Consider the following 12,403-nt stretch of genomic DNA (forward strand, 5'->3'; position numbering starts at 1 on the left):
TAGAGGTTCTGAGGTTTCTCACACTGATCCATGTGACTGAATGTCTCCAGCCCTCTGTTTGTGTTCAACATCTTGGTCTTCGTCCTTCCAGGTACCTGAACTACTTTGCCACCAAGTCCAGTCCCACAGGTGTGATCCTGGACCTGTGGGAGGCGCAGCACTTCCCTGATGGAGACCTGAACAAACTGGCCGCCGTGCTGGAAGAGATGGGTCGCCACGACAACACCCTGGCCTGCATGAAAATAGAACACTGACAGCGTGATGACATCGGCCGACAGTGACAGAACTCTGGAGATGATTCTGGATGGTTAATACTTCAAGAGAGAGCAAAGCTGTCACCATGGTGATTGCGCTCCAGGGAAACGCTGCGTCAATCACGCCGACATGCTAACAAACTGTGCTCGGGCTCTGTGTGCGTGTGTGCGTGTGTGTGTGTGTGTGTGTGTGTGTGTGTGTGTGTGTGTGTGTGTGTGTGTGTGTGTGTGACCGAGTTAACATTACCTGCCACACAAAAGCAGTCGTTCAGGAACAAACACACGCCTAAAAAGGGAGAAAGTGTCTGTTGTTCTCCTTCAGCCTCTTCAGAGTGAACAGACAGGTGGAGCGACCCTGAGGATCATAAAGACAGGGGAGCTCATCTGAAAGAAGAGACTGGCTGAGTCTGAGCAGGGAGAAGAGCCAGGCTGAGTCTGAGCAGACAGAAGCTAAACTGATTACAGATGAAGGATCAGCAGGTGATGCTGCTCGTCTCTGGTGAACCTGGCTGGACCTGTTTGTCTTCTTTATGTCGTTACCTAGGGAACGTGGATCCTTTGTTACGTTTGTCCATCAAGGCTCCTGAGTAGAACCGAGTCCAGGCTGCAGGATGATGTCATCAGAGTGTGCGTCTCAGATCTCTAAACCTGACTTCCTGCCTCACATCAGAACTTCATATCAACATGTTGGCATCATTCTGTGCTGTTGTACATTTTGCTGTATCTTTATGAAATTTACATTTATGAGACAAAACATGGAGGGAAAGTGATTGATTGATCCAGAGAGATGCAGATGTGCTGTGTTAACATCTGTGTGTCGTCTTCATCATGGGGTTTAGTCAGAAAGCCAAACGTCTCTCACGTCTGCAGAGGAACAGAAGATTCCCTCTGCGTCTCTCTGTGATCCTGCCGTCTGTCAGGTGAAGCTCAGGCTGAGGTCACAGGCTGAGGTCACAGGCTGAGGTCACAGGCTGAGGTCACAGAGAGGCCAGCAGGTTTCTGGAGAAGAGAAGCAGAGAGGGAACGACTACAGGTCAAAACCCTAGAAGTGTTTAAAATGCAGTTATATTCAACGTAAAATAGTATTAAGTGATAGAGAAGTACAGCTATCATTCATTCATTCACTCTAAACGCTCTATACTGGCTTTAACTATCATACTTTCATTTTCTAAAACTATACATATACAGCCTGTGTGTGTGTGTGTGTGTGTGTGTGCACGTGTGCACGTGTGAGTGTGTGCTCGTGCGTGTGTGTGTACATATCTTTCTCTCCTATCTTCAGTGTCTCATCATTCCAGATGTCCCTGCTCTTATCCGCTCTTCAGCCCGTTCTGTGTTTATCTGTGCTCATCACCGTGACGCTGCTGGTCACTAGCACCACCTAGTGGCCTTTGACGATAACATTTTACATTTGAGTGTGTAAATATGTGATTATGACATTGTATTACCATGATAATCTTTTGTTCTGTGCTCATTATCTTATGACATTATTGTTTCCCATGTAAATGTTTGAACAGGTGTGTGTGTGGACTGAAAACTAATCAAGTGGCATTCCAACACGTGTGTATTTGTTGAAAAGGCATTTGAGAAGTGAATCGCTGAGACGCCAACAGACCGGGCCTGTAAGAGGAAGAGTAACATAAATGTGTTTCCACTCAGTGAGGTCAGACTGAGCAGGGAGCAGAGAAACACCCAGGGTCCTGACCCTAACCCTAAAAGGGTCAGGAGATGAGCTGTGTGTGTGGAGAAACGGCTCACATATGAAAGAGTTCTAGATGTTTCTGCTCCGAGCTGTGGAGTGATGCCATATGATCCTGACCATCAGGTATGGAGAGGAGAGACAGACGGACAGAAGGTGTTCTGTTTACCTGCAGGGGGCAGAGTTCAGAGTTCAGAGTCCAGTCTGTGGCTCCAGACACACACCTCACACCTCACACCTCACACCTCACACACACACCTCACACCTCACACCTCACACCTCACACACACACCTCACACCTCACACCTCACACCTCACACCTCACACCTCACACCTCACACACACACCTCACACCTCACACCTCACACCTCACACCTCACACCTCACACACACACCTCACACCTCACACCTCACACACACACCTCACATCTCACATCTCACACCTCACTCCTCACACCTCACACCTCACACCTCACACCTCACACCTCACACCTCACACACACATCTCACATCTCACACCTCACTCCTCACACCTCACACCTCACACCTCACACCTCACACACACACCTCACACCTCACACCTCACACACACACCTCACACCTCACTCCTCACACCTCACACCTCACTCCTCACTCCTCACACCTCACACACACACCTCACACCTCACATCTCACACCTCACTCCTCACACCTCACACACACACCTCACACCTCACACCTCACACACACACCTCACATCTCACATCTCACACCTCACTCCTCACACCTCACACCTCACACCTCACACCTCACACACACATCTCACATCTCACACCTCACTCCTCACACCTCACACCTCACACCTCACACCTCACACACACACCTCACACCTCACATCTCACACCTCACACACACACCTCACTCCTCACACCTCACACCTCACTCCTCACTCCTCACACCTCACACACACACCTCACACCTCACACCTCACACACACACCTCACTCCTCACACCTCACACCTCACACCTCACTCCTCACTCCTCACTCCTCACTCCTCACACCTCACACACACACCTCACACCTCACACCTCACACCTCACACACACACCTCACTCCTCACACCTCACTCCTCACTCCTCACACCTCACATCCATGCTCCTCTCATTGGTTTTCTCTCTTTGCTCTGTCATTAATGCGTCGGTTAACTTTGGGACCTTAAGCATGGATGATCAAGCAGACAGAGAAAGCATGGAGGAGATGTAAAGGTTTGGACACAGAGCAGATTTTAAAGGCGGAGGCTTAAATGTCACCAGCTAACTGCTGATTTCAGAGGCGGAGTCAAAGGTTAATTTCATCAGTTTAGTTTGAAAAACAAAACAGGTGTTTATCATATAAAGTCACTTCATCGTTGACATTTCCACAGAACTCAATTTGCATTCATAAAAGATCAAACTCTAAGTCTGGGTAATAATTGCAACCTTTTCCATGAATTCAAACAGGACAGAGATGTGAGTTAGCTCTGTGTGTGTGTGTGTGTGTGTGTAGCTGTCAGAGATATGCAGTCTATAAGGAGGAGCGCAGTGATGTCACAATGAAGGAAGAGATCTAATTATGTACAAACATATTTTCTATCCACAGGATGTACAGTTGTGTCTCTGCTCTGTTAGGCAGAGAGCGAACATGGAAACAGAGCGGTACACTTAGATACTAGTTTGTATGTTCAAAGGTTTAGTTTGTTTGATTTTTGTAAAAGCTGTGTCTACTATGCAAACTTGGCATTGGTGATCTTATCTTAGTCTGAATAGATCTGTGCTTGTCAGTGCATTTTGAGTTGAATATCAGGGGTGATCTGTCTTTGACTGCGGCTCGCGTCGCTCTAGCTGTTTCTCGCACGCTTCATGATTTTTGCTCAACCGTGCTGAACGCTCGCCTCTATCTCCTCTCATTGTTTTCTGTACAAAGTGTAAGAAAGAATTTTTAAGACAATTAATAAATTATATTTATAAGCAATGCTGAAAATCTGCCGTGTCCCTGCTTGGTTATTTCTAGGGAACTGTTTTGTTAGTTGGACTGAAAATACATCCTGAGTGAGAGTGGAGGAATAATAATAATAACAATAATAATAATAAACGTAACATAAGGCAAAGGTGTGGGCCGCGACCAGGGGGTCCGCCAGGGGGCGCCAAGGGGCCGCAGCAAGTTGGAAAGAAATAAACAGTAAAAGCAATAATACATATACGTCTCCTGGAGACGTCCAGAGCGCGTCCTCTTCTTCATTAATGAATGCATCCAGCAGGTGCAGGGCAACATTTCAGTTGGTAAGTCATTTGGGTGAGTACAGATGTGTTGAACTGAGCCACATCTGGATCCTGCTGTAGGTTTGAGGTCGCCGGCGGGATTTAGTTTCTTGCTGCCAGGTAGAATTCTGTAAAGTACAGGGGTACGTCATCACTGGGTCATTTGGACCATCAGAGTGACAGGGCAGAATTTCGGGAAACTTTCCTGGGAACTTTCTCGCTAATTTTCGATTAAATTTGATTAAATCAAATTTAATAAAATGTAATTAGATGGGATTTTCTGGATTTTAAATTATTTAAATTATATATATTTCTTAATCTTTTTTTTAATTTATTTTTTCCGGGAAACGTTCCTGCTCCTAGGCTCCTGGTATAGGAGCACAAATGTTTAGGTTTTATCTTTCAAATCACTTGCTTAAATGTAAGTGAATTGCTTGTAATTAAACTCATAATTAAACTTGCAGGCTTATCAACTTGTGGCAACAAAGTGTTTTGCTTTGTTTGTACCACCCAACATTTGCCCATTTCTAAAGTTTATGTTGTGATATTTAGGTTCAAACTAAACAGAATATTGGAGCCTGAACTGAGAAAAAAAGAAAATGATATTAAAAGTGCAGTGAGCACAGCGGCATGGACTGAAGTGACCTTAGAGAAAGAAGAAGCACTGTTAGTTAGTCTGCAGCTCATTCCACACCAGCGCCAAACCACAGGAGGCTGTGTGGAACACTTTAAAGTGCACACACACACACACACACGCACACACACACACACACACACACACACACACACACACGCACACACGCGCACACACACACACACACACGTTCTCTAACAGTTAACTGCAGTTGTTATAGATGAAATAAGGCAAAGGACCCAGGAGGAACGAGGGCTTTTTTAACACAACAGATCCATTAGACCCAAACCTCCACTGGTGACTGAGCATCCTATTATTTTAGTTGGGCCAGAACAAAAAAGGAACTTGGCGACCTCTCAAGGAAAGTTTATCAGGGAATGAACAAAAGGACGATAAAAGCAGAAAATAAAGGCTTTGCCCCAGAAAATACTGTAAACTGATGCAGCATATTAGCTAACTGCACTGCTCACCACCTTCCTACAAAGACATTAAACTGTTTATATAAACTATACATATATAAATCAATATGTTCTGATGGTGAAATGTTTCCACACATACATGGAGGGTTCTTAGAGATGTTTAATCTCCACTCCATATCTGATAGATTACATCACTGATAGAACGATCAAGGTGGAACTCTCTTGTTGTTTCATTGAGGTAAATTGGCTCAGATCAGGAAAAAGGCCAGTTTATGTGAATCAACTTCAAACTTATAAACCCAAAATGATTTCTTCATGCTGGCATATTAGATATATTCAGACACTAACAATGACTCGTCTCACTGACACGACCACCTGACTTCCTGCCAGGTTTCCTCTCTTTCTGTTCCATCACATGCAGACAGACGGGCAGATCACACACTGCTGTGACAGAACACTCTGTTCTGTCTCCAGAGGAAGAGCAAACTATTCAATCAGATAAGAATAACATTATAATTTAATTTCATGTACGACCTGAATCACGCTGTAAATGACTTTCATAAGTATTCATTCAGGGGCTGAAGCAGATCTCTCCCCCCCTCCCCTCTGGGTTGCAGCTTCCTGCTTTCAGCTCCTTAAAGTTCATTTGGTCACAGAAACCTTTAGACCAGAGCTTTTTTGGACATATAAACTTATTTATTCACATAAATGTTCTTAAACAGTCACGTTTACATGGAACATATGCTTTGCCACTTAAACATACAGGCGCTTCTTTCCTCTTCAGTGTCTACATTGGTACCAGCATACACAGCACTTTTAAAGCCTCAAAACACATTTATCTGTCACATAGTGTCAGTCACAAACAATCCTTTAAGAGGTGACAACGTGTTCAATCCAAAGACAACATGAAGCCAGTAGTGGGGTGACAGTGTTTGAAAAGGAGCTGCCTGCTGCTCTATGAGTCAGACCTTCATCTACAGGTAGGACAGCTTTCACAGAAAGCATTGGTATTGTGATCCATTCACTGGTCAGTAGCCTGTGTGTGTGTGTGTGTGTGTGTGTGTGTCTCTGCAGCTTGAGTGACACGTCTAACTCCAGCCCTGTGAGGCCTGAGAGGCAGAAGAGCTGCAACCCTTTGATTGTCCTCAAACGAAGCTGCTTCTTCTGTGATGGACAGCAGAGCAGAGTGACTTCCACCTGCGTTTTAGTGTTGACTTGGACTGCAGGGTTCTGGGTCACAGGACTCCCAAGTCTGTGATCCTGAGATCTCCATGTGAATGTCTTGTTTTCTTTCCCCCTCCCCTCCAGGTGAAGCAGAAGGTAGCGGCCTGGACCAGAGCCGGTGCGATCATGGGTTCAGTGCCCCTCACAGCTTGATATCCTGGGATTCTGACATCTTGGCAAGTGTCTTTTTCACTCGTAGTGCAGTGAGGCGGGAGGCCGGGTTGTGGGCCCAGCATTCTGTCATCAGCTTCCCCATCTGTCTCAAACACTGAGGACACACAGAAATGAAACCAGGCTGTGTGAGAAATCATGGATAGTAACTATGGAACTAATCATTTTTGTTTGTTTGCGGAAAACTGCGATTGACCTGCAAAGGAGACCAAGAAGAATATAGACATGCTAATATCCTGTAAGTTACTGTCACACATCTACGTTATGAGGAAGAACTGAGCACTAAAGCAGAACGACATCACTGTGAGCTCAGGACTGTGTTTATGAGACCATCATTATTTGAAAGTGTGCCTGTTGTCATAACAAACTTTCTTTATTGGAATTTATTCTGAAATTCGGTTTCTGCAATAAATTAAGTACTCACACACACATGGAGTTCAGATGTGCACCGGTGTAAATGAGACTGCAGGGACCATGCGTGTGTGTGTGTGTGTGTGTGTGTGTGTGTGTGTGGGTGTGCGTGTGTTTACGTGTGTGTCCTTTATGTGTATTCATATTTCACCTCATCACTAGTCCATCGGTTAGGGAAGGAGGGCCGTAGCCTCTTGATGCAGACGACCTCTCTCATGTCTTCATACGAGGGGTCTGTAGGAACGAGGTCGTGGTACGGCAGCTGGTACTCCTCAAGGATTCCTACAACCACACACACATTCCAGCTCAAACTAGCACACTGACACAGTTTCTACATGTTTATAAATATCTGCTTTTAGAATAGAATAGAATAGAATAGAATAGAATAGAATAGAATAGAATAGCTTTTATTGTCATTGTATATGATGATACAACGCACAAAATGCATTTGTGCTGTGCCTGAATCTTTCAACAGTGATCAATAACAGCAATAAACTATAAATAAACAACTATAAATAAACAACTATAAAAAAACAACTATAATTAAATAATAAATAATAAATAACAATAAATAAACAACACACAGTTCCATTCATACATTAAAACATAAGTAGTCCCACAGCTCAAGATGTTCCAATAGCTTAAGATGTCTTATATGACATGTCTTGACATGTCTTGACATCCGATACGACATCATGACATCACATGACATCACATATGACATATGACATCACAACTTCACACCCCAAATGACATCACATGTCCCTTGCCCCATATGACATCACATGACATCATAGCTGAAGATGCTCAATATGTCCCAATGTGTCCTGATTTTGTCTCAATATTGCAATTGACTTTTGGGGTACTTATTTGTCTAATGTTTGAGGACAGAAGTGTAAAAACATGTGGGTCTATAAGAGAGTTACCTCCAGAGATGCACCGCCGAGCGATCTCCCAGAGGATGAGCCCGAAGCTGTACATGTCGGCCATGATGTACGACTGGAAGTGGCTCCTGTTCAGAGTCTCATCCAGCACCTCTGGAGGCATGTAGCGCTTGGTGCCCACTCTGGTGTTGGGAGGGATGTCGACCTCATTGGTGTCACTGCAGAGTCAGCAGGAATATAACGGGCTCAACCTCAAACACACAGCGCCAACGCTTTACCAAACAATCCGTGTGTGAGCTTTATGGATATGAGAGGAGATTCAACTGAAAGATTGACACTGACCTAATGAACTTGACAGCCAGCCCCAGGTCGGCTATACAACACGTCCCATTCCGTTTGACCAGGATGTTCTTACTCTTCAGATCCCTGTGAGCGATGGCCGGTTTGCCTTGTGTGCCAAAGATCTCCGTGTGGAGGTGGCAGAGGCCGGACACAGACGAGTACCCCAGGCGCAGCATGGCTTTGCTGTCTAAGGTGGTGGACTTGAGGTAGTCGTACAGAGAGCCGTTTTCATGGTAGTCTGTGATCAGGTAGAGTTGAGTCCAAGAGCCGGTCCCTTTGATATCTGCAGCTATGAAACCTACAGGAGGAGAAGGGAGGAGGAGGTGGAGGGAGGGTGAACACAGAACACACAGCAGTCAGGTCATAGTCACCAATGTGCGCTCAATAATAATCTATACACTGTATATTGCATCTATTTGCCCATTGAGCATATAGGTGGCCCAAACACAGGTCCTGTTCCTGTTCTGGACACATGGGGGACCGCAGGTTGGTGCTCTGGGTGGCAGCATGTGCAACATTTAGTGGCTTAATGTTAAGTGATTGCTTTCCTTTCTACTTCATTTGTTCATCTGATTGTGTTTACATGTGCAGCCTGGCTCTGCTCTTCATCGTCTCTTGACTGTGATTGATCTGTTTTGCCATCGAGTGCAATGTGGTGCAGCATGTAGATGCACACAACAATAAAGCACTTAGAGCCCGTTATGAGACCTGATTTTAGATGTGGAGACAAATCGAGGACAATGAGGCAAAATTCAACCACCACTATCATCAGTCATCCTCATACATCGACCACATACACACACATCCATCAGTGTGTGAGTCCATGCACTCATCCATCCATCAGCCCATCTTTCATCTTTCATGATGAAGGAGCTCCAGGAAACCCAGAGGAAGCCTTCTTTACATCATGAATGAGAGTCTTGGTTAGGTACCGAGGTGATCCTGATGAAGAAGACAGACTCTCTTACCCAGGATGTTCTCGTGTCTCATCAGGACCGTCTGGTAGATTTCAGTCTCTCTGAACCAACTGGCCTCCTCGGTGGTAAAGAAAACCTTGACGGCCACTTTCTCCCCCCTCCACCGGCCCATCCACACCTCTCCATACCTCCCTTTGCCGATCTGCTTCACCATCTGGATCTGCTTGGCTATGGTCCTCTGAACCTGAGAGGAAGTGAGAGGAGCGGCCAGAACATTACTGGAGGGCTTATAGTTAAGAAATCATCCAGGCCCTTGAGCTAAAACCTCTTTGAAACTTCATTGTTCTGCTTACAATCAAAACGAAACTAAAGAAAAGGCAGAAGACATCCAGCAGCTGTTGAGCTGAGCTGTGATGGCTCTGTCTTACCAATAGAGGGAGCCCTGATCCTGAGCCAGAGCTTTGAGACTGTTCAATGAGGTCCTTCAGAGACTCTCCAGGGGGAATGTAGGTCTCATCCTGTTCCAGACCGATACTGTACCGGGGACGAGATTCATGACGCTTATGCCTGTCAACACACAGCAATGAAGGTCAGACCATGAAGAACACAAAGGGCCTTCAATAAAGAACAACAACCAGCATGTGTACATGAAGTCACGGTCATTATGAAGGAGATTACCTGAAGTACCAGATGACAACGATGAGAGCCAGGATAATGCTGCACACAATGAAAGAGATCAGCAAGGCCATGTGGTGGACGCTTCCATCTACATAGACTGGAGACAGAAGAGAGGAGAGGAGAGGAGAGGAGAGGAGAGGAGAGGAGAGGAGAGGAGAGGAGAGGAGAGGAGAGTTAACACAAAGGTCAGCAACAATGTGAGCAGTCACATTTGGTTCCTTGTGTCCTCTTTCTGTAAACGATTCACACTAAGGGGACACGCCCACGGAAATATATGAGGAGAGACTAAATGAAAAGAGGAGCCTGCACCTGAAAGAACCTGTGTACAGTTAATCAAGTACACATCATATTTCACTCATCAATCTTTCATCTGACTGTGGCACACTGGCGTTCCCTGAAGACCCTGAAGACCCGGGTCCACAGTGACACTGAGCCCAGGACCTGAATGGCCTTCCTGATTCCCTCTGATAGGGTTTCAGATTGATGACTCTGTCCTCTGTGTCTTCTGGGGCGTGTGATTTCCCTGGGAATCTAGGCTTACTGTCTCCAACACGCACACAAAGACACAGCGCCGTGCTCACACAGACGTCAGTGTTCTCTTGACACAGCCGCTCCGGGGCAGACTGACACTAACTCCTCTGTCTCTGCCACTTTAGTGGGCCTGGACTGGATGACAGTGTCTTGATGAAGTGTATCTACAGTGAATCCAGCTATCATCCCTGTGTGCACTCACAGCTTCTGGCCCTGCTCACCTCATCCTCACCTCCATGTTGTCACCTGACGACTACAGAACAAGAGGCTCTAAAGTCTGTCTGGTGTTTGGCTGCCAGAGAGATGAAGAAGGCTGAGGGAGAGACTTACTGGGAGGTTTGATGGGGGGCAGTGTGGGATACAGGTCTCTGTTGCAGTAATCCTGGTCCGTGCAGCACTCCAGTGTTCTCCTCTGACGGGAGGTCCATGTGTCCTGAAGGTCAAAGTGCATTTGACTTCTTTAATAGCTCTGTGATTACAGTCAGTCTGCTGAATGGAAGACTTAAGGCTTAGTTCAGTATTGGACTCCTGTTTGTGCTTCATGTGTTTTGTTGCCGCCAATCAATAAAACTTTGCAATGGAGGCTTAATGGGTTTTGGAGTGAAAGCTGGTAATTAAAGCCAAACTCCAAAGCACAAAGGATTATAGAGTGTGTGTGTGTGCTGAGGGGAAGACCGGCTTGGTTTACACACTGGAGACATGTTTGTGTTTTAGTATGTTTTATATTTAAATGCAGCTTTTTGCAATCGACACATCACAGGAAGCCAAATCACAATTAGACTTTAGCAGTGGAAGCTAATGAGCTGAGGTTGTGCTGAGGTTGTGTTGAGGTTGTGTTGAGGTTGCGTTGAGGTTGTGTTGAGGTTGTGCTGAGGTTGTGCTGAGGTTGTGCTGAGGTTGCGTTGAGGTTGTGTTAAGGTTGTGTTGAGGTTGTGTTGAGGTGTGTGGATCTACTCACCCGACACTGGAAGTCAGAGCCGACCAGGCCCAGGCAGCCTGCGGTGAGCACAGGGACCCCCCCCTCCTCCTCCACCATGGTGAAGCAGTAACCATCAGTCCTGGAACACAACATGCAGTCCAGTACAGTGACCTGTGGAACCAGCAGCATGACTGTGTGTGTGTGTGTGTGTGTGTGTGTGTGCGTGTGTTCATACCTGCATGTGTTGTTGCTGGAGTCTTCAGGGCAGTGATGATCACAGTGACACCACAGGAGGCGCTGTGGAGCTGAAGCTGGAGCCGTGCTGCCGCTCGCCTCCTTCCCGCCCATCGCCGCTTCTTTGCTGGACGCTCTGAGCAGCATGTTGTCCAATATGTTGCCTGCATGAATCAGAGAGACAGGGGGGGGTAAGAATGTCTGCATATCAAAGCTTTAACCTGTGAGTCAGAGAGGAGCTTCAGACAGCAGAGGACATTTAGAGCCAGGGTCAAGTTGGTGAAGTTGTAAATGAGGACCCCCACACTGACCACAGGGTCAAACAGAGGAGAGCACAGAGACGTAAACAGCTGATGTGAAGTGAGTTGAGTTACAGTTAGGAGCAGAATGAAGCCGTTGTGTCTGGACCGACTGATCCTGTTTCAGACCTGCACCTGTTTGTGACTGAAGGAAGAAAGGAGGACGGAAGTGTCGCTCCTCCATGGCTTTAAGGTTTTCATTCATTCAGCATGACGATGATCACTGAGACCAGATGCTGAACAGCTGCAAAATATGGTCCGGATATGATCCAAGATAAGCACCAGTCCTCTCTCTCTCTCTCTCTCTCTCTCTCTCTCTCTCTCTCTCTCTCTCTCTCTCTCTGTCTCTGTCTCTCTCTCTCTGTGTCTCTGTGTCTCTCTCTCTCTGTGTCTCTCTCTCTCTCTCTGTCTCTCTCTCTCTCTCTCTGTGTCTCTGTGTCTCTCTCTCTCTGCCTCTTTCTCTCTCTCTTTCTCTCCCTCTCTCTCCCTCTCTCTCTCTCTCTCTCTCTG

The 12,403-nt window shown here is 46.2% G+C and overlaps 2 protein-coding genes and 1 long non-coding RNA gene across 3 annotated transcripts in view; 1 reads left to right on the forward strand and 2 right to left on the reverse strand.

Moving 5' to 3' along the window:
- LOC142987952 (netrin receptor UNC5C-like) overlaps nucleotides 1–2,230 on the forward strand; it is a gene marked incomplete at its 5' end in the record, with an annotated part of 28,411 nt that extends 26,181 nt beyond the window's left edge. The window contains 1 exon segment of the mRNA XM_076136937.1: nucleotides 92–2,230. Coding sequence (XP_075993052.1) covers nucleotides 92–254 — 163 coding nt within the window.
- A 614-nt stretch (nucleotides 2,231–2,844) lies between these two features.
- LOC142987953 (uncharacterized) lies at nucleotides 2,845–3,127 on the reverse strand. Its single transcript, XR_012960554.1, has 3 exons — nucleotides 3,042–3,127; nucleotides 2,946–2,994; nucleotides 2,845–2,884 (listed from the first exon to the last, which is right to left on the reverse strand). It is a non-coding gene; the product is annotated as an uncharacterized LOC142987953 (long non-coding RNA).
- A 2,842-nt stretch (nucleotides 3,128–5,969) lies between these two features.
- On the reverse strand, nucleotides 5,970–11,754 carry LOC142987954 (bone morphogenetic protein receptor type-1B-like). Its single transcript, XM_076136938.1, has 10 exons — nucleotides 11,596–11,754; nucleotides 11,400–11,499; nucleotides 10,772–10,874; nucleotides 9,911–10,007; nucleotides 9,661–9,799; nucleotides 9,284–9,476; nucleotides 8,316–8,613; nucleotides 8,016–8,191; nucleotides 7,241–7,371; nucleotides 5,970–6,775 (listed from the first exon to the last, which is right to left on the reverse strand). The coding sequence occupies exons 1-10, from the start codon at nucleotides 11,739–11,741 to the stop codon at nucleotides 6,650–6,652; spliced, it is 1,509 nt and encodes a 502-aa protein (XP_075993053.1). The 5' UTR covers nucleotides 11,742–11,754; the 3' UTR covers nucleotides 5,970–6,649.
- Between the last annotated feature and the right edge of the window lie 649 nt (nucleotides 11,755–12,403).

This window comes from Genypterus blacodes, unplaced genomic scaffold (assembly GCF_046128005.1).
Source record: "Genypterus blacodes isolate CSIRO-AG114 ecotype Tasmania unplaced genomic scaffold, CSIRO-AGI_Gbla_v1 ptg000286l_1, whole genome shotgun sequence".
Taxonomy (NCBI): Eukaryota; Metazoa; Chordata; class Actinopteri; order Ophidiiformes; family Ophidiidae; genus Genypterus; species Genypterus blacodes.